This window comes from Helobdella robusta, assembly GCF_000326865.2.
Source record: "Helobdella robusta unplaced genomic scaffold HELROscaffold_27, whole genome shotgun sequence".
NCBI classification, from domain to species: Eukaryota; Metazoa; Annelida; class Clitellata; order Rhynchobdellida; family Glossiphoniidae; genus Helobdella; species Helobdella robusta.
The window spans coordinates 1,674,405-1,693,952 of record NW_008704392.1 but is presented as its reverse complement, the minus strand read 5'-3'; the positions used below and the strand labels follow the sequence as shown (position 1 = coordinate 1,693,952).

Below are 19,548 nucleotides of genomic sequence, written 5' to 3'. Positions count from 1 at the left end.
GTGTTGTTGTTGTTGGTACTGTTGTTATTATTTCTAAAACCGTTGTAATTGTTGGCTTGATCAAGCGAGTTCTCTCTTTTGCCACCAAGTGAGTTCTGCCTCCTCCCACAGATGATACTCCTGTTTGAGATCGGTTTGTTCTTCATGAAATTTCTAGCAACCCGCTCTCCCCGCAAATTAGCCAAGTCGCCAGAATCCAGGTTGTAGAGATCCTACTCTGGCGGGTTTTTAAACTTTTTCGTCAGTGGCGTGCAGTAAACGGCGTTGTCGTCGTCTACTTATGATAGGGAGAAGAAGCTTGCCATTTTGTTTTCTACCGATAATAAGGTTGGTTCGTCTCGTTTGGAGAATATTTGAAGAGAGGTGATGGAGGAGGAGCTGGCCCATGATACCATCAACGTACCAACCGATACTGAAGTTTTTTTTTTCTTACTGGTTTTTCTGATGGTGGTTGGAGTTGTTGTGGTTAAGTATTGGTGGCTGGCTGTGATTGCTGCTGTTTTAGTGGTATAAATAGTTGTATTTGTGGCTGTTGTAGTTGCTGCTTCTGCTGCTGTTTTAGTTGTTGCTGGTTACTTTCACCAGGTTGTTCGTTAACCGTCTGAACATTTGTAAGTTCAATTGGCTGAATGGAGCATATTTTTCGGACCAAAAAAAAATCAATAATAATAATTTAAAATACACAAAATTTTGTATTTTTAAAAATTTCATAGTGTGGTGATTATTCTACTTTTCGTTTGGGTTACCTGAATAAAATATTGTAATTGTACGATTGATAACATTACGTAATGGTGCTTTTTTTTAGTTTAGGTCATTTAAGACGTTTATGAAATAAATATTCTGATTAGACCAGGGGCAGGCAAACTACGGCCCACGAGGTGCATGTGGCCCACGAAGCTATTTTATGCGGCCCGCGAGGCCTTGTTTGACAAAAAACGTCGTTAGCAGACATTATGACCAAAAAAAAGAAGCCACAAATCTTAAAAAAATTCTCCCCTCTCTCCAGAGTTGAAAAAATTTGCTATTGAAGTACATATACGGTCCTTTAAAGATAAAATAGTTCACAATGCGGCCCTCACAGCAAAAAGTTTGCCCACCCCTGGATTAGACAGTTGAAAATATGACAAAATGACGCTATATATATATATACACATACATACAAACAAACAAACAAACGTACAACTGTTTCAGGACCAGTCTTTTCAAGTAGATTTGATAGATAACAGCCTCAATAAAAATTATTGTCAGTACAAGCATCTCAGTGAGGAGGCGCATAGTGAATCAACGAGGACTGTCTTCCTGAAGGCAAAGTGGAATTAGCAGTAGTCGAGTTCATCTTAGCTAGTTCTGCATTTGATTTTGATTATTATTAATAATTATTATTTTATTTATATTTATTAATTTTTATTTTATTTGTGTAACTTTTGTTTGAGAACGACAAAGAAAGAGAGAGAAAGAGAGAGAGAGAAAATAATGAAAAAAAACACGATAAATAAATTTTGAGTTTATTATCATTAGCTAATATAAAAAATATATTAATAAAATATTGATAAGGTCTGCAAGTTAGTTCACTAGGCAGACGAAGAAGTCTCATATTTGGAGATCTCAAGACCCATCTGTTTTCAAAATTCATTTAGGAGCGCTGTTGAACATCGCGGAAATAGCGCTTTATAAGCTAATTGATTGATTGATTGATACTATTAAGCGATGGTCTGGTGCGAATACTGCCCGTCTGCAATCCAAGTCTTGCGTGAATGTACATCAACTTGTACACATACATACACACAGTGACGCAATGTGTGCGTGCGTGTGTGTGTGTGTGTGTACGCAATGTTGTACAGAGGTTACACTCTTTGCGGTACGAAAGTTTAACTGAAAGAATTATGAAAAAACGTGTCATCAGAGAGGCATAAAAAAGAACAAAAAAAAGTGTCTAATATGACATTAAAATTAAATCTACTTAGAGTACCAAAGTCTTCGGTGTTTATTCCGCCTTTCCAAAGTAAAATAGTATGTAAAGGTTAGCAGTGGTGGTAAAAGTAGTAGCAGCAGTAATAGCACCAACAGCAGCAGTAGTAGTAGCAGTGGTGGTGGTAATATTAGTATTGGTAGTAATAGGGATAATATTAATAAATAGTAGTATTAGTTTTAAATCATAAGGTTATTGGTAATTATTGGTCGTTTGTTAAAGCGGAATTAATATAAAAATAACTTACTGATAAGAAGAAAGAATGAACACTTTGAAACTAATAAGTATTATTTTATTTTCTTAAATTTCCAAATATATCGGATAAATTAATTTAAAAAATAATTTCACAAACAAATTAAATATTTTACACGAGTTTTATACTAACAGATCAACATGCAGCAACAAAATCGAACAGACGTACAAATACATACATGCATACATCAGAGAGTCCTTTAATGCAAATTGCCTATATACTAATTCTCTTGTATCAACAGTATTTAATCACACACGTTTAGAAAATTATTCACTTCCCAATTAATTAATTAATTAACTTATTAGCTCTTGCCTAACTATATCGCTAGCAATGTTTACGATTTTCGCACTATAACCATGTCAGGTTTTTTTGTATAATTAACGTCAGCTTTCAGTCTAATAGCCTATCCTTTATTATGGGTATATCAATTATTTAATTAAGCAATTAATTTTATCTGTCGAAACACTCATCCCTGCTGTATTATGCCAGGTTGCATTATGATGAAGTTCATATTCAACCATGAAGTTGTATCATAAACTGAGCCGTTTACAGTTTAATAAAAAAAAAATTTGTTTTTAGGTACGTGTCGTTCAGTGGCTCCGAATGACGCAACGCTCCATCAAAATGTGTGTACGCACTTATTCTGATAACTAAAAAAAACTACAAAAAATTAAGTACCAAATGTTACACCTAAGTACAAAAATACATTTATACCCGATGCCATACTACACAAATTATTTTTACAAATTTTCAAACGTTTCATGTTTGACGACTTTGTTTTTATATACTAATCTGACCTTCCTATCTTAAAATCAACTAGCTGACTTCTTTCTGATATGGTTCTACGATTTTGAGTGACTCTTCTCAATATTTCTTTACAACTGTACGCAAAACAAGACAAGAAGTTAACAAACAAAACGTACATTGTTTATTCTGACAACCAGAGGAACAATATAAAAAGGACAAAAAAAAAAAAAAACAAATACCACGTCGTTTCTGTGCGATATGAGGTGCTGCGATATTTATTATTATTATTGTTATTATTATTATTATAAAAATCTCACATCGCATTATGTAGTCTCTTAAAAATACTAATTAAAAGTTTGCTATGCCATTGTTATTATCATTAAATGAACATTTATCCGAATATTATGTACGATAATGAAAAATATAATTTGGAAATCTTTCAAATTGGACATTTAAATAAATTAATAATAAAACAAATAGATTAATTAATTAATAATACTGGAATGTAATGAATTTGTTTGAGACCAAGCTGAGATCCGTAAAATAAAAAAAAATAAAAACAATGTCAAAAAATGAAATGCAATGATAAAAAACGCAACTGTATAAAATCAATTTCGAACATCATTAACAAGTAGAATATAAAATTGAACATATAGTAAATATGATAAATATAAAACAAACACACGCACACACACACACACATATATAAATGAATAAATTATGATAACAAATAATAATTCATGAACTACAAAAATAAATATGCAGGGTACATTCACATCCCATCTAAATTTGGATATTTTTAAAAATACATATACACGAAAATATATAAATAATTATAAATATGTATGTATTTATTCATTTATAAAGATGTATAACATCATAAAATGTCATAAAGATTGTTAATTAGTCTTTCAACAACAGTAACAATCTACAATAACCAAAAAATCATTAAAAACCAAAAAAAAATTCTTTTTTTGTTCAACAACATGATAAATAACAAAATATACCCAGAACCCCGTGACGTCATCACTCATTCGTAATACGGTTTAAAAGCAAGGAAAGATTTGATCTGGGTAGGTATGGGAAGTTTTTGGACATCTTGGAGGTCAAACCTGCTCCTAATTGCCTCCCTACATAAACTTTTCAAATCAATTGCCATTGGAAGTCTATACAAATGCACCCCGGAGACCTGCTGGTAAAATGTGCCCTGCTCTCCATAGGCCACTGCCAAACTTTCGCCAGTATCAGAAAACAATGGGAAAATAGCGGCAGGGGAGAGTGTTGGGACTTCCGCGAGGTACTCCGTATCGATTTTGTGTACGACGTTTAATGTGTCCCCGGAGTATAATAAAATTTCAGGAAAATTGAATAGTCCATCTTTGACTGAGAGGCCAAGGATTAGTGAAGCTATGTATCGACCGTCTGGACTATAGAGGATGTTGTGAGTGGTCTGGTACAGTTCGGTGTTACTCTCGAGAATTATTTTGTTGAATTTCAAGTCATAAATGCACAATATGTCCGTGTTATTTTTCGAGTAGTTGGCCAGGGCCACTCGCGACCACTGATATCTTGGGTCATAAGAGACAAAAAGTCGGACTGCCATGTTTGGAAATAGGTTGCTTATTATTCTGTAATGTGTAATGTACCTTTTTTTCAATATTTATCATGTAGTTAAGTTTATAAAATATTGCATCACAAAACATTGCATTACACACGCCTATTCTTAATAAATTTTAATAGAAGTGTTCAAAGTGATCAAATTATTTTTAGACACATTCATATCTACATTGTTTTAATTTGCAAAGTTTAATTTTTAATAATTTGTAATAGATAAATTAAAATAAGAAAATTATCAATCATTAAAATTGAGAGAAAAAAAAACCAAAAAGAACCTATTTTCTTTGAGAGAGAGTAGAGACATGATATTTTTGAAGTGCTCCCTACAGAAATTCAGAGAATACATGGCGTTTGGTTTGATGATGAACGAGCCAAGATCAGGGCTTATGATGCAGTCGCAGAGGTAATGCTTCCCTGTCTCCAGCTCCTCCTTGTGTATGGCCAGGATGGTGCTGGTTTTCATGTGGATTGCTACAAATTCCATCACATTGTTTTTACAATTCAACTGCAATATTGCTATTCCCTTTCTGTATCCAACAACCTTGCATGGAGCATTTAAAAATTACTCATTTTAGTTTTATTCCAATAAAATCTTATAATAACTTTGAAATTTTTATTTTTTAATTTTTAACATGGCTTTGAAATTGAAATTCTATAATTGTTGATTTCGGACGTTAGTTTTATTCCAAATTAAAATATAGAAATTTAAAAAAAATGTTTTTTAAATAATAAATTTTCAAAAAATAGTCTACCTGTGCAGGTTTCAAGTAGTGGCCGGCCGGCTCACTTTCTCTGTAGAGTCGACTGTAATAATCTTGTGGCAGTATGATGTATGTGTCCTGCCTCAAAGAGGTTTCTAGCAAAGTCAGCAGATAGTAAGGCCTTTGATGGACTTTCGTCGGAGAGTCATGACTGACCTCGTAATGTCTGCCGCCAGTACACCATGGCTGCAATCTGCTCTTGACGTTCGTTGTGTAATCCACCCTTGGTTCAAAGCCCCAGAGAACTGCCCCATACCTCCATGTCGTCAGGGGCTCCGTAGTTATTTTACTCCATGGTACATTCTTTTTTTTAAATGGCATCGACGATTCACAGCAAGCGAAACCTGCCGGATGACTGAGGGAGCAGTGTGGGCAAGCTTCTCCAGAATTTGTAGGCCCCGATGCTGACTGGAGGTCTTTCTTGCTAGTCGTAACCCCCATTTTATAATATATTTTTCTATCTATTTATTAATTATTTTATTTTATAATAAAACGTTTGTTTCGAGATAATGTAACAAGCGGTAGCAATTGATCTTTCATTAAAAAACCTGATTTGAAAGCATAAAATACAAAAAAGGCGAAACACGATGACGAAAAAATAACCAGGTCAGATCAATCAGATGTTTTTCGTAGTTTCTGGGTCAGGTCTCATTTAACATGATGACCAAAGAAGATTAAATGTTTTTATCTGTCCTAAGGGGAGGCCTATTTACCATTAAACAACACTTTCTTATGGGTTGAAGCAGGGATATGCAAAGAATCTCAATTTTTGCAACTTTTAATTATTTTCGGTAATCTCGATTTTATTTGTTTAAATTTATACCAAATAAAAGTAATTAATTACCATATTGAATAACAATTTAAAAAAATAAAATTTTAACATTTTAAATAAAAGCAATATTCCGTAATTAGTAAATATACTATCGTAACTTTTGACTCGAACCTCACCCTCCATCTTCCCTCCAGAAGTAAGCTCCTTGTTCAACCGTTGAAAGTGAGCGAAGGCCGTTATATTTATTCTAGTTATATGTATCAAACAGTATCTTATTGAACAAAATAGTATCATAAAATAAATAAAGATACTTTTTTTAATATAAAAAATTCTCAATTTGATTTCATTGCGATATCGATGATGATGATGATTGTGACCTGACTAATTAAAAAACATCAAATAAAATTTATAATAAATTATAAATTTGAACTGCGTGCGCACATATGTAGCACTGATTACTGTTGCGTTTATAATGAATTTATATACTATATATATACAAAATATTTTGTTCTTAGATAGTTTGGATCTTGCCTACATGAAAAGGAGAAAAGCTGAAAATTTGTCTAATCTGTCTGATTTAAATACAGATACTTCTGAAACAGAGAAGAAAAAAAGACGGTATGGTATATTTTTGAATTTGTTAATTAAAATTCAATGATGTGTTTTGAGAGAAATAAATTACTCCATAATTGTAGGAAAGTCTGTAGGAGGGTCTATGATTCCAGCGATGAAGAAATACCCACAAGAAAAGTTGGCGCTAAGAAAAGGAAAGAAAGGTGAATTTGACCTTATTTAATAATCTTTGTTTTAGTCTAAATTTCCTATTTCTTTATTGGCAGTATTGAAGAGCCAAGTGATTTGGAACATTTATTCAATTTGGACAATCTACCGACTTTCCCATCTACTTCACAAACCCCTAGGAATAAAAGTTGAATTTTTTTAACATTAAACAAATTAATAATTATACATATGTATCAAATATTTCAAATTTAAAGGCAGTTCAGGCATACAAGGACCTTCATGTTCGTTTGTCTATGATACTCCCATAAATCAAAGTATGAAATTAATTTTGTTAATGTTAGATTTTTTTATATAAGGTTACACATCAGGTCAAGAAATATTTTATGAGTCAACAAGGTATATTCACACCCACTTCACAAACCCCTAGGAATAAAAGTTGAATTGTTAACATTAAACAAATTAATAATTATACATATGTAACAAATATTTTAAATTTAAAGGCAGTCCATGTATACAAAGACCTTCATGTTCGTTTGTCTATGATACTCCCATAAATCAAAGTATGACATTAATTTTGTTAATGTTAGATTTTTTATAAAAGGTTTATATTACTAAATTGTAGGTAATCGATGTTTGGAGAAAACTATCGCTTCAAGTCAAGAAATATCTTTTGTAAATCAACAAGGTATATTATTTCATTATTGAAAATCTCGAATTTATTGATTATATCATATGTATTTTTTTCAACAGAGTCAAGGTTAGAAAGAAAAATAAATTCCGTATTACAACAGATGTCCAAAATGAATGAAGATATTCAAAAAATGAAAAAAGATATTCAAAAAATGAAAGAAGATATTCAAAAAAGGAATGAAGATATTCAATTAATATTTGATTTATTAAAAAGTAGTAATGTGACACTTGATAAAAAAATAATTAAATTGTCTTACCTTCCCATTGATACAATGGAGAAGTTATATGAAGTTAATAATAATGTGCAGAACAATGTGGAGTTTGCTAATTTGGTTAGTATATGTATTACATTTCTTTAGACATGCAACACCATATTTTAATAATTTTTTAATTTAGGTGGATCATTTATGCACACTTGGTGGACAGAATGTAAAAGATTGTGTGCATCGAATGATGAAAGCATTGATGACGCACCAAGTCAGCCTCAACATTACATGGATGGGCCAGAAAAAAGAAAAGGAGGGCTGGTCAAGACTTCTACTTCGAGATGCCCTGATTAGTCAGTATTTTTTCCTGTTTCAAAAATTAAAATTTCTATTTTCTAATAATTAACGTTTTGTTTATTGTCTTTTTTTCTAGGATTAGATTTAGATTTCAATGTAATCAGTTTATTTTTCATTAACTCCTCCAGATGCCATACAAAAAAATCCAAGGACTGGGCATGCCACAGAGGCAGATTGTGATGTTGAGGTGAAAAAATGGCTTCGGAATGCACCGGACAGATATGGTGGAAGAGCCAAAAGGGAACAAGCCAAAAGCAGCACATAGATACCAATTGTTTATATATATATATATATATTTATATATATATATATATATAATGAAATTATTAATTAAATGAAAATGAAATACTGACTTCAATTCAATGAAATACTGAATTCAATTATTAATTTGTTTCTTAGAGTATATATATATATATATATATATATATGTATGTATGCTTGTATGTGTATATATATATGCATCTGATAATGTGCATTGTTTCTTACTTTGTTGGTATATATATGTTCTAAATTTATCATTTACTTTTTTTAATTTATTTTTTGTTATCAAATTTTATTCATCAATCGTTTATTTTGTTTAATTTTAGATTTTCTGTTACTGTTACTAAACTAAATTATTTATGTTCTGGTTTTACCGGGAAATTTACTATCTGAATATATATATATGAGTGTATGTATGTATATATATATATATATGCTTGATATTTTGCAGATAATAAAAATAATAAGATGTTATTGTCTAATATGTAACATTTATTTAAAAAGTGGGCCGATGTCGGCAGTAAAATTCGGACCTATACCGGAATGATTACGGGTGATGGTAATAAAATCCGGGTCGATGCCGGATCGAATACGGGTGCTGGCAATAAAACCTGGTCCAGCGCCGGCGCGAATAAGAGTGCTTACGATAAATCCGGGCCGATGCCGGCGCGAATACGACTTGTTGGCGCAAAAATCCGGGCCGATGTTGGCGTGACGATTACGAGCCGGCGCCGTAACTTTTTTCACATCCATCTCCGTTTTGCTGCTGTGGACCGTCAACAAGCCGGCATTCGGCCAGCATTTTACCGGAAAATTTTGCTATCTGGGTTGCAGAAAAATTTGAACTGCGTGCGCACATATGTAGCACTGATTACTGTTGCGTTTATAATGAATTTATATACTATATAGTCTATATAAAGCGAGCAAAATTTATATAGAGTCATATAGTGCATAAATCCTATATAGAGCATAAATCCTATATAGAGCATAAATCCTATATAGAGCATAAATCCTATATAGAGCATAAATCCTATATAGAGCATAAATCCTATATAGAGCATAAATCCTATATAGAGCATAAATCCTATATAAAGCATAAATCCTATATAGAGCGTAAATCCTATATAGAGCATAAATCCTATATAGATACCTTTCTTTGAGGTTCTTTTCTTTGCCGACCGGTCGGCTTCTTTGCGTTTCTCTATTTTCATTTAAATTAATTAAATAAATAAGATTTTTCCATTCATTTAGGTTTATTCAGGTTCATTCATTCAGGTTGAGGCTTCCAGAGGAGTTCATCGTGGAAGATCAGAATGATTGTGATGTCACGCTACGTTCGTTCATTCAGTGGCAAACAATGCACGCTTGGCTGGGGTTCGTTTTACGGTTTCTTTGCGGTTCCTTTTTTTGCCAGTTACAGGCTGTTGCGGCTGGCGGGTTTCACCGCGGCTCGTTTTTCTACTTTCATTTAAATAAATTAAATAAATAAGATTTTTTCATTTTATTCATTTCATTCAGGTTGAAGTTTCCAGAGGAGTTCATCATGGAAGATGTCAGGCTACGTTCATTCAGTGGCAAAGAACACACGTCTGGCTGGGATACGTTTTATTCTTTTTTCTCTGTTTTTCTATCTAATTTAACATTAAGTAAGAATGCATACACGCACACACATACACACACAATTACATTAAGTAGCTATATAGGTAGGTTAGATAGGCATAATTTTAACTGTAGGTAGGATAGATAGGAAGCATCCAACACTAATGTAGTTGAATAGGTAGGCGCGTAAGTTTATCTCTTCTGTTTTTTCTTGCACCAACATTACACGCATCAGCGTATTACACACACACACACACAAATACATACATAAACACATATGTTAGTATTTGAGCGTAATTTTATTTCTATTACACATTCTAATTTATTATTACTAAGGTTGAGAGTAATTTAATTTCATAGGTAATTAAGGGCAATAATGTAATTCTAGGAACAATCTTGTAATGTGAATTAAAACGCTGTAAGTGTATCGATAGGTAGGCTAATATAAGTTTTACATTATTATTATTATGTTGGAGCCCAAGGCATTACGTAGGTGGTGGGGTGGGCGCCGATTGGCTAAATGAATTGGGCTCTTGAGTTTTGTAATTTTAGGTAAGCTAGGACCGTAATGTAATGAATAGGTAAGTTAAGGCTACGTTGTAACACATACTCATTAATAGATTTAGGGTTTAAGTTTTATATTATTATTACTAAGTTGGAGCCCAAGGCATTACGTAGGTGGTGGGGTGGGTGCCGATTGGCTAAATGAATTGGGCTCTTGAGTTTTATAATTTTAGGTAAGCTAGGGCTTAATTGTAATGAATAGGTAAGTTGAGGGTACGATAGCCGATTGACTCTGGATTTCAAAGTCTCTTGTCAGAGGTAAGCCTTGGTGGCCAGTGGTGAACCGGCAATGGTTTACTATCCGGACGGCAATGGTTTACTATCTGCACGGTAATGATTTACCATGCGGCACGGCCATAGTCTACTACCCGCACGGCTTCCGGACGGCAAATGGTTTTCTATCCGCACGGCAATAGTCTACTATCCGCACGGCAATGGTTTACTATCCGGTGCCCTGGCTGTCGGTGAACCTCTGTGCAAGGAGGGAGAATGAAGGGGGACTTTCAACTATCGTACCATTATTAATTTAATATATATTAGTTAAGGTAATTGAATAGGTAGATAGGATTATTTTTATTAAGCAATTTGAGATGCAGGCACCGCTAAGCTTTCTGATGAGAATCTTCTCTTTATTTTTCTTCTTCAATACGGGCTGTGTTTCATCAACAATCTCGGGAGGACTGGAGGACAACGTAGGAACCGGACCGCATTCAACATTCTGCCTTTGTCGAATGGACGACGGTAAGTTTTTTTTTTACATTTTACACTCTTTATTATTTTAAAATACTATTTATTTGCCATTATTTTCATTTAAAATTTTTTTGCCTTTAAGATTCTAACATTTACTACGCTAATAAAAAAAATTGTCTACAGAATGATGAGAGGTGGGTAGTGGTGGGCGTCAGCACGTTTCAGATGGTGGTCTCTCGTGATGATTTACGTATGAGGATGGTGGTGGTGTAGGAAGAATCAGCGCGCTGGTTGTTCGACTGACACTTTGAAGTTCGAATGGCATCTTGTGGTCGGTGCAATGGAGTACAGTAACTAAGATTTTTGAAGTAAGGAAGGTTTAGTTTCGTTTTTTTTTATTTTTCTCATTCATTCATTTTTCACTCAATCTTTCAAATTATTCTTTCATTAATTGACGTTAATTCATTCTATTCATTCATTCATTCTTATAACTAATTATTTAATCATTCAGTTAATCATTTATTCGTTCGTTCCTTTGTTCCTTGATTTACTACTAAGCTAATAAAAATAACTTTTCTACAGAATGATGAGAGGTGGGCTGTGGTGGTCGTCAGCACGTTTCAGATGGTGCTGACGACCTAACCGTCTAATCAGACGATTTTTGAAGTATGGTTTGTTTCTTTTTTTTTCATTCAAATTATTCTTCCATTAAATGATTCATTGATTCATTCTATTCATTCATTAAATCATTTATTGGTTACTTAATTAGTTAATTAATTAATTAATTCAGCCAATCATTCAATCATTCAGTTAATCATTTATTATTTATTAATCAAAAAAACTTGTCAACAGAATGATGAGAGGTGGGCGTCAGCATGTTTCAGATGGTGGTCTCATGATGATCGTTCCGATGACAATTTGAAGATAATATAAAAGAGAAATTTGTTTTTGTCCCATCGTACCATTGAAAGTACTCGAATTTGTCATTTCAGTAAGTTAAGTTGCCTATTTTTTTCAGTGGCTTGTTTTTTATTTTAAAGACTTAATTGTTTTTTCTCAATTTAGTGTTTTTCAGTATTCGGTCAAATTCATTCCATCGATGCCTGTCAGATGATGGTTGGTGCAATGGAGGTTCGTCCGTAGTGAGTGAAGAAGTTTCTGGAGAATACACGCGAACATTTACACACACACATCAATACAACACACACATACGCAACATCCATTCATTCCGTGTTGTCGTTGTTGTTATGTTTCTCTTCAACTTTCTATTTTCTTTACCGGACTTTAATTTAATTCGTAGGTAAGTTAGGGATTGAGATGAGTTGAACAATCGTAGGCAGGCTAGGGCTTAACATTAGTTAAAAAGTTTCAAGTAAAAAAGACGCTGAAATATGTAAAATAAAATACCTAAAATATGTTAAATTCCAAAAACGTAGAAATACATATTTGTAGGTAGGTGAGTTGAGTTAATGATTATAAGTAAGCTAGGGCCCTGAGAGTAATTTAATTGTAGGTAGGTGACTGACTACTATTCTTGCGACTTCTTACTAGTTTCTTGTGATGTGTTTGTTTTCGCTTCACAGCCCCACACCAACAAAACAAACTACATTTTATTCTCGTCGTCGCCTTAAATTTTACCATTTTGAACAATCTTTTTAATAATGTCTATTTATTTATTTATTTATTTATTAAATGTTGACTGGTTTCTAGTTTTTTTAATTTGGTTATATAATTTTTGGATATTTCTTGATTTAATAAAAGCATGTTTTATGTTTTACTTTCTTTACTAAAATCTCGAAATTGTTTGTAGATCTGTACAGTTAAGTGTTTGTTCGAGTTTGGACAAGCCTTGCAAATATTTTTCAAATATGGTTCATTGATTGGTTAGCTGATTAGTTGATTGAATGAATGGTTGGTTGATTGATTGATTGATTGATTGATTGATTGATCTCATAGTATTTTATATATGAAAAAAAAATCCGATTAAGCCAACATACGGCTTTACTTGGCCACTGTATTTTACCAGAAAAAAGCAATTTCTTTATTAATATTGACAAAAATAATTGTGAAATGAATATATTGACTTATTTAAAGCATTATATGTAAAGAAAACCGCCATGACACTGTTGTATGAGACCCAGTAAGCCACTGCAGTAAGCCAACGTATGATTTCAGCAACCATAATTTCTATGAGCACCAGCAGAATGTAAAATATTCATTGAATATAATGAAGATAGTTGTTCAAATAACAATTTTGATTTATTTAGGTCATTTATTTCATGAGCAAACAAATTTTTAACATGATCGAATAGTGTAAAAAAGGGCGACTTTAGTTCAATCCTACTAAGCCAACCCTCGGCTTCAGTAAGCCACCGGATTTCACAGGACCAAAAGTATAATTTTTATATTCAAATTAACAACAATGATTTAATAATACATAATTTTATTTAATAAAATCATAATTTTATTTAATAAAATTAAAGAGAATTACTACAATGTTTTAAGCATATTAAGTCAAGTAAATATTTCATATAGCTTGCCCGTTAAAATCCATGCAATTTCGTAAGCCAATAATCCAAGCACGACAAATTATTCTAATTATATGAAATTATCCACATAATTGAATAACTAGCAAAAATCATTGAATATTAGTTATTTTAAAAAATATATTCTTTGTTCCCAGGCCTAAGCATTGTAAGTAAAAATTTTACAACCAATCAAGCAATAGGGTTTAGGATTTTAGGAACAAGTGCTGTTAGTGTAGTAGTTGTAGTATGTAGTAGTGTAGTGGTTGGTAGTCTCTAGTAGTCTAATCTGTTAATGTTCGTTAGTGTTATCTGTTATTTATTTTAATTGGTAATTAAAATTAGTAGTTTAGTTTTAGCTTAATTATTAGAGTTTAGTAATTTAATTACTAATTAGTCGTCGTTAATGTTGTTACGTTACCCTTACCGGTTACAGTTAATCGTTAACGAGTCAAGTGTTAGAAGAGTGGTTCACAAAAAATTTTTTTAATTTAAAATGCAAAAACCGTCATACAGCAATATCTATCCTAAAAGAGCATCTAGTATCACCTTTCAAAACATTTTAAATAAAAGCAATATTCCGAAATTAGTAAATAAACGATCGTAATTTTAGACTTGGGCGATAAAAAATCACCTTCCACTTCTCCTCCGGAAGTAAGCTCCTTGCCCGACCGTCAAAAATGAGCGAAGGCCGTTATATTTATTCTAATTATATGATCTGTCTTTTATTATATGACAATGCAACTCTTTTGACACGTACGGAGCCATCCTGGAGTTAATTCTTTCAATGTTGATAACATTTTGCATCCATACCACATACATACATTCACGTAGTTTCTGATTTCGCTCAAGTAACAACGAAACCGTTTTTGATTGTTACAGATATATAGGTACATAGACAACATGTGTTCTATATATGTGTGTTGCTATCAATGTAGACTGAGAAATACACATCATGTTATTTATTTTAACACGAAAAGTCAGTCATTATAATACAAAGCAGTCGATTTTGTGCCCTTTAATTTACTGAAGTTAACTTTAATAAATGGCTAATTAACAGTCCTTAATGTTTAGATGGGTGAATTTATTAAATATTTTATCAACAAAATAATAAAGATTTTCTTGTAAGTTTGAAGGCAATGAACAAACGATGAAATGATATCAATAAATAAACTCTACATTAAACTCAATACAAAGATCATAGATCATCGAATAAGAAAGACGAAGAGTGACAGAGAGACGGATAGAATGAGAGAGAGAGAGAGAGAGAGAGAGAGAGAGAGAGAGAGAGACAGAGAGAAATAGTGACAAAGAAAGACAGAGAGAGTTACAGAGAAAGAGAGAGAAAGAGAGATAGAGAGAGAGAAAGAGACAATAAACGAGTAAAACACGAATAAACGAATATTAACAACGTGAAGTGACGAACTATGTGGAAGCTTGAAAAACACGACCTAACAATTAAGACAAAACGAAAGAAATGTGTAAATGCATGGCTTCTGTATATAAATATTTTCTAAAAAATATGCTCAAACAATAAAATATATATATAAAAAAATGATATTTCTAATATAATTTTGTAATATCATAACATCGTACGTCCTGAGAAAAGAAATTGTTGGCAAATATGTGCTTGCACAATACAGCGTACATAAACCAAATAATATCTAGACAAATAACACACACACATAACACATAAATATGTATACGTCTGTTAACCGTAATATAGTAATATAATATAAATACACACACAAAATTACACATGTCACAATAAAGCCATAGAATATATATATGTGCATCGGGCATTTGTATATATATATATATATATATATATATATATATATATATATATATATATATATATCTTTTAAATCTCTTGTTTAAATTCAGATGTGTTAACAGCTATGATTGCCAAAATAAATTTTACGCTAATCGCTAATAAACAGTCAAAAACTATTGTCCAGGAATTCAAAAGGGCTGTTATTGATGACTTAAAGGAAAATTGCACTGTTCGGCAAAGCCGTTTCTAATTTACTGAAATAAAAATAGTTCGCCAACAGAATAATATAATTTGTATACCTGATATAACGAAAGCTTATTTGTAGATATGAAATGAGTGATGACACAACAATAAACTTAGAAAAAGGTGTTATAATGTATGTACTTACGTACGTATGTGTTAAAACCAAATCATTGACGAATGACACCAAAAGCCAAGCGTCTGACTAAATTTGATTTTATTTGCTATGTACGTACGTATGTATGTATGTATGTATATATGTATGTATGTATGTATGTATGTATGTATGTATGTATGTATGTATGTATGTATGTATGTATGTTTGCACGTTTGTAGGTATGTGAGTGTAGCGACGTATGTTTGTAGATTTGTATGTATGCGTTTATCCCACCAAAACTTACACACACATAAACATTGACACCAAATGAAGTAGTAAAAATACACGAAAGATGGAAAATAATGTAATTCACACACAAACGATGAGACACAGAGGTGTTAAATTAGGAAATACAGAAATATACAGCATTAATTTAAGTGAAAAAATATACAAAAAACATACACACACACAAACACACACACAGACACACTCACGCACGCATATATCAGCGGGTTAAAACCTGAGAATGATATATATCACATTTGGATTGACTATATATATCTAGATATACATTAATATACATATAATAAACAAAGATGGAGATTATTGGATCGTTTAAAATGTATAACAGAGAATTGAATAAAAATGAAATAAAACCATTTCTTATCGTAAACTGTCTCAGGTTTTACAAATAACCTAATAACATCAACGCCCCATGACGAACATACAACTTTGTAGATAAGCACATTTGAGTTGTACAATGATGTTCAGACGTTTCACGTATGATAGTTTGTAAATTCGCGGCAGACTGCGTTTGAACCAGGTGAACGTGCAAATAACGATGCAAATCATAGCAATTTTACCGCCTGAGCCACCACGTCAACCGTTTATTTATAAATAAAAAAAACATTTAAAAACTCAGTGAACAAATTAATAATTAACTACTTCCATTTTTATAAAATTAAAGTCATATAGTATTTAACAGTGTATTTTTTATTGCATATGTAAAACACGCACATACAAATAAACACAAGTATATGTACATACATATATATATGTATAAAGTATTAAAAGATATTTATCTGAGATGCATGTCTGGCAGAGGAAAAAAATAATTTAAATGAAAGAAAGGAATTGAGCTTGGCTGGCTAGTGAGTTGATATTCAATGGCGGGTGGATAAATCTCTCTCTCTCTCTCCTCTCTCTCCTCTCTCTCTCTCTCTCCCTTCTGGGTAACTAACAAATGAAAGAAGTAAATGAATGAATGTACGATAGATAGATAGATAGAATGAATGAATGAATGAATGAATGAATGAATGAATGAATGAATGAATGAATGAATGAATGAATGAATGAATGATTTATTGGTTGTTAGGCACAAGTTGGATCAGGAAATTTCCTAGTATTTTTCGTGATGTTGAAGGCTTTCTTAAACTTGATTATGAAGTCGTTAAGTTCGGTCTGCCAGAGGGAAAAATTAATTATGTTAATGAATAATTTAACCTTCATTATAATAATTCATTCATCACTATTATAAAAATATATATTTGCATTTGTAATCATAAAAAGAACAGCCAACAACAAAAACGAATAAAAACATCATCATCTTCATCATCATCGTCATTATTAACAACATCATTATTATAATCCACAACAACAACCTCAACAACACAACAACATCAACAACAACAACAGCATCAACAACAACAACAACAACAACAGCATCAACAACAACAACAACATCAACAACAGCATCAACAACAACATTAACAACAGCATCAACAACAACAACAACAAACTTGATGAAAATTTATAACAAGCTCCATTTTTTCGCGCGCTTTCTTCTTCATCAATCTTTTCCTTGCACATTCTAAACACAGAATTTCATCCGTCTGACCATCAACAACCTTTTAAAAGTTATTAATATCTTTAAAAATAAATTTAATATAATTTATTAATTTTATAGATTAATTTAAAATATTGCAAAATTACTCTTTAATTAATTAAAATTTACAAGCAGAAATGTTGTGATAATGTTGGGTTTGCAAACGTTTGCGAGAATTTGCTTGCGATTGAACTTGGCCACAGCACCTGGCAGGACCAGACGCTCTACCATTACACCACAAAACGCTATCATCATTATCCATCACAATCATCAGCATCATCGTCGTTATCACTGGCCAACTATCGTCATCAAAATTTCACCAAACCTTGGAGAAAAAGCAGTACCCCTTAGTGACGTCACAGATGGAAAGGTCGAACGAATTGATACGATTCATCCATTCATCCGAGCCACAATCCTCCGCTCCCGCTACTGTCACTCCCCCCACCACTCTCTGCATTCTCTTCCTCACTCCTAGCTCAGTCAGCGATCTACGCAGCTTCATTTCATCGCACCTGAACGTATCAATGGATGGATGCATAGATAAATGAATGATTGATTAATTGATTGATTAATTAATTAATTAATTGATTGATTGATTGATTAATGATTGATTGATCGAATGAATGAATGAATGAATGAATGAATGAATTGAATAAATGAATGAATGAATTGAATAAATGAATGAATGAATTGAGCAATCGATTTAGTAAACAAGTAAAGAAATGAATGAATGATTAAACTAAAAAATGAAAATGAATGAATATTAGTACCAATAGGAAAAAACGAATGAATGAATGAATGTACGGACAAATGAATGATTGAACGACTAGATGAACAAATGAATGAACGAACAAACAAACAAACACGAAAGAACGAAATAATGAAATAATTTTTGAAAAAAAAAAACTAAAAATATTTACACGGCAGTTTCAAATATTTCTAAAGCTTCTTTCAATTGTTGGATCGACAGATGTTGTTGTTGATGTTGTTGCTGTTGTTGTTGATGATGATGGTAGTCTCGTGACAACAACATGAATAATATCTTGTTGAGTGAGATCATTGATTCGATGCAACTGTCGTTTAACTTCTGATTGGATGGCAAGATATGAATGAATGTATGAATGAATGAATGAATGAATGAATGAACGAATGAACGAACGAACAAACGAATGAATGAATGAATAAATGAATGAATGAATTAATTAATTAATTAAGGGATGAATGAATGAATGAAAGATAACCACAACAATCGCAACTGACCACACTAGAATCACGAGCCAGGGACAACCAATCACGATTGAGGTAGTGCACGTGCTCCGTAATGGTGTAGCCACAACTGACCGATGAACTGAAGGTAGAGGGAGGAATGAAGAGGAGGTGACCTTGCTGCTGAACACATCTGTGAACTTTCAACCCATGGCTGGCCAGTAAGGACGGAGAAACCTGGACATGATGAAGATGATGATGGTGAGGATGTTGATGAAAATAAACCAATCAACTAACAGATCAATTAATAAGCATTCATTCTATCAATAATTATCAATCCCACTAATCAACCAATCAGCAATCAGCCGGCCAACTAACCAACCAATCGGCACTCAGCTAACTAACCAACCAATCAGCAACCAGCCAGCCAACCAATCAGCAACCAGCAAACCAACCATAACGTTGTTAGGAACTAGCCAGCATGGCTTGCTAACGTCGACAAGGTCGGGGACCAGCTTGTCCATCACCTCCTTCATCATCGTCTCATCATCGCCACTCACAAAGTACCTAAAATTAGGGAAGCGAAATTCA

The 19,548-nt window shown here is 32.6% G+C and overlaps 3 protein-coding genes across 3 annotated transcripts; 2 read left to right on the top strand and 1 right to left on the bottom strand.

Moving 5' to 3' along the window:
• Positions 1 to 3,999: 3,999 nt before the first annotated feature.
• HELRODRAFT_173712 (hypothetical protein) lies at positions 4,000 to 5,788 on the bottom strand (the record flags this gene model as incomplete). The annotated part of the gene is made up of 3 exons (XM_009020316.1): positions 4,000 to 4,615; positions 4,862 to 5,127; positions 5,339 to 5,788. The coding sequence occupies 3 exons, from the start codon at positions 5,786 to 5,788 to the stop codon at positions 4,000 to 4,002; spliced, it is 1,332 nt and encodes a 443-aa protein (XP_009018564.1).
• Positions 5,789 to 6,846: 1,058 nt separating this feature from the next.
• Positions 6,847 to 8,378, top strand: HELRODRAFT_173711 (hypothetical protein; the record flags this gene model as incomplete). The annotated part of the gene is made up of 6 exons (XM_009020315.1): positions 6,847 to 6,895; positions 7,115 to 7,174; positions 7,483 to 7,545; positions 7,611 to 7,882; positions 7,947 to 8,109; positions 8,242 to 8,378. The coding sequence occupies 6 exons, from the start codon at positions 6,847 to 6,849 to the stop codon at positions 8,376 to 8,378; spliced, it is 744 nt and encodes a 247-aa protein (XP_009018563.1).
• Positions 8,379 to 9,312: 934 nt separating this feature from the next.
• On the top strand, positions 9,313 to 9,534 carry HELRODRAFT_80643 (hypothetical protein; the record flags this gene model as incomplete). Its single annotated transcript, XM_009020314.1, has 1 exon — positions 9,313 to 9,534. A coding segment is annotated over one exon (222 nt), but the record flags the coding sequence as incomplete, so codon positions are not given.
• Positions 9,535 to 19,548: the final 10,014 nt, after the last annotated feature.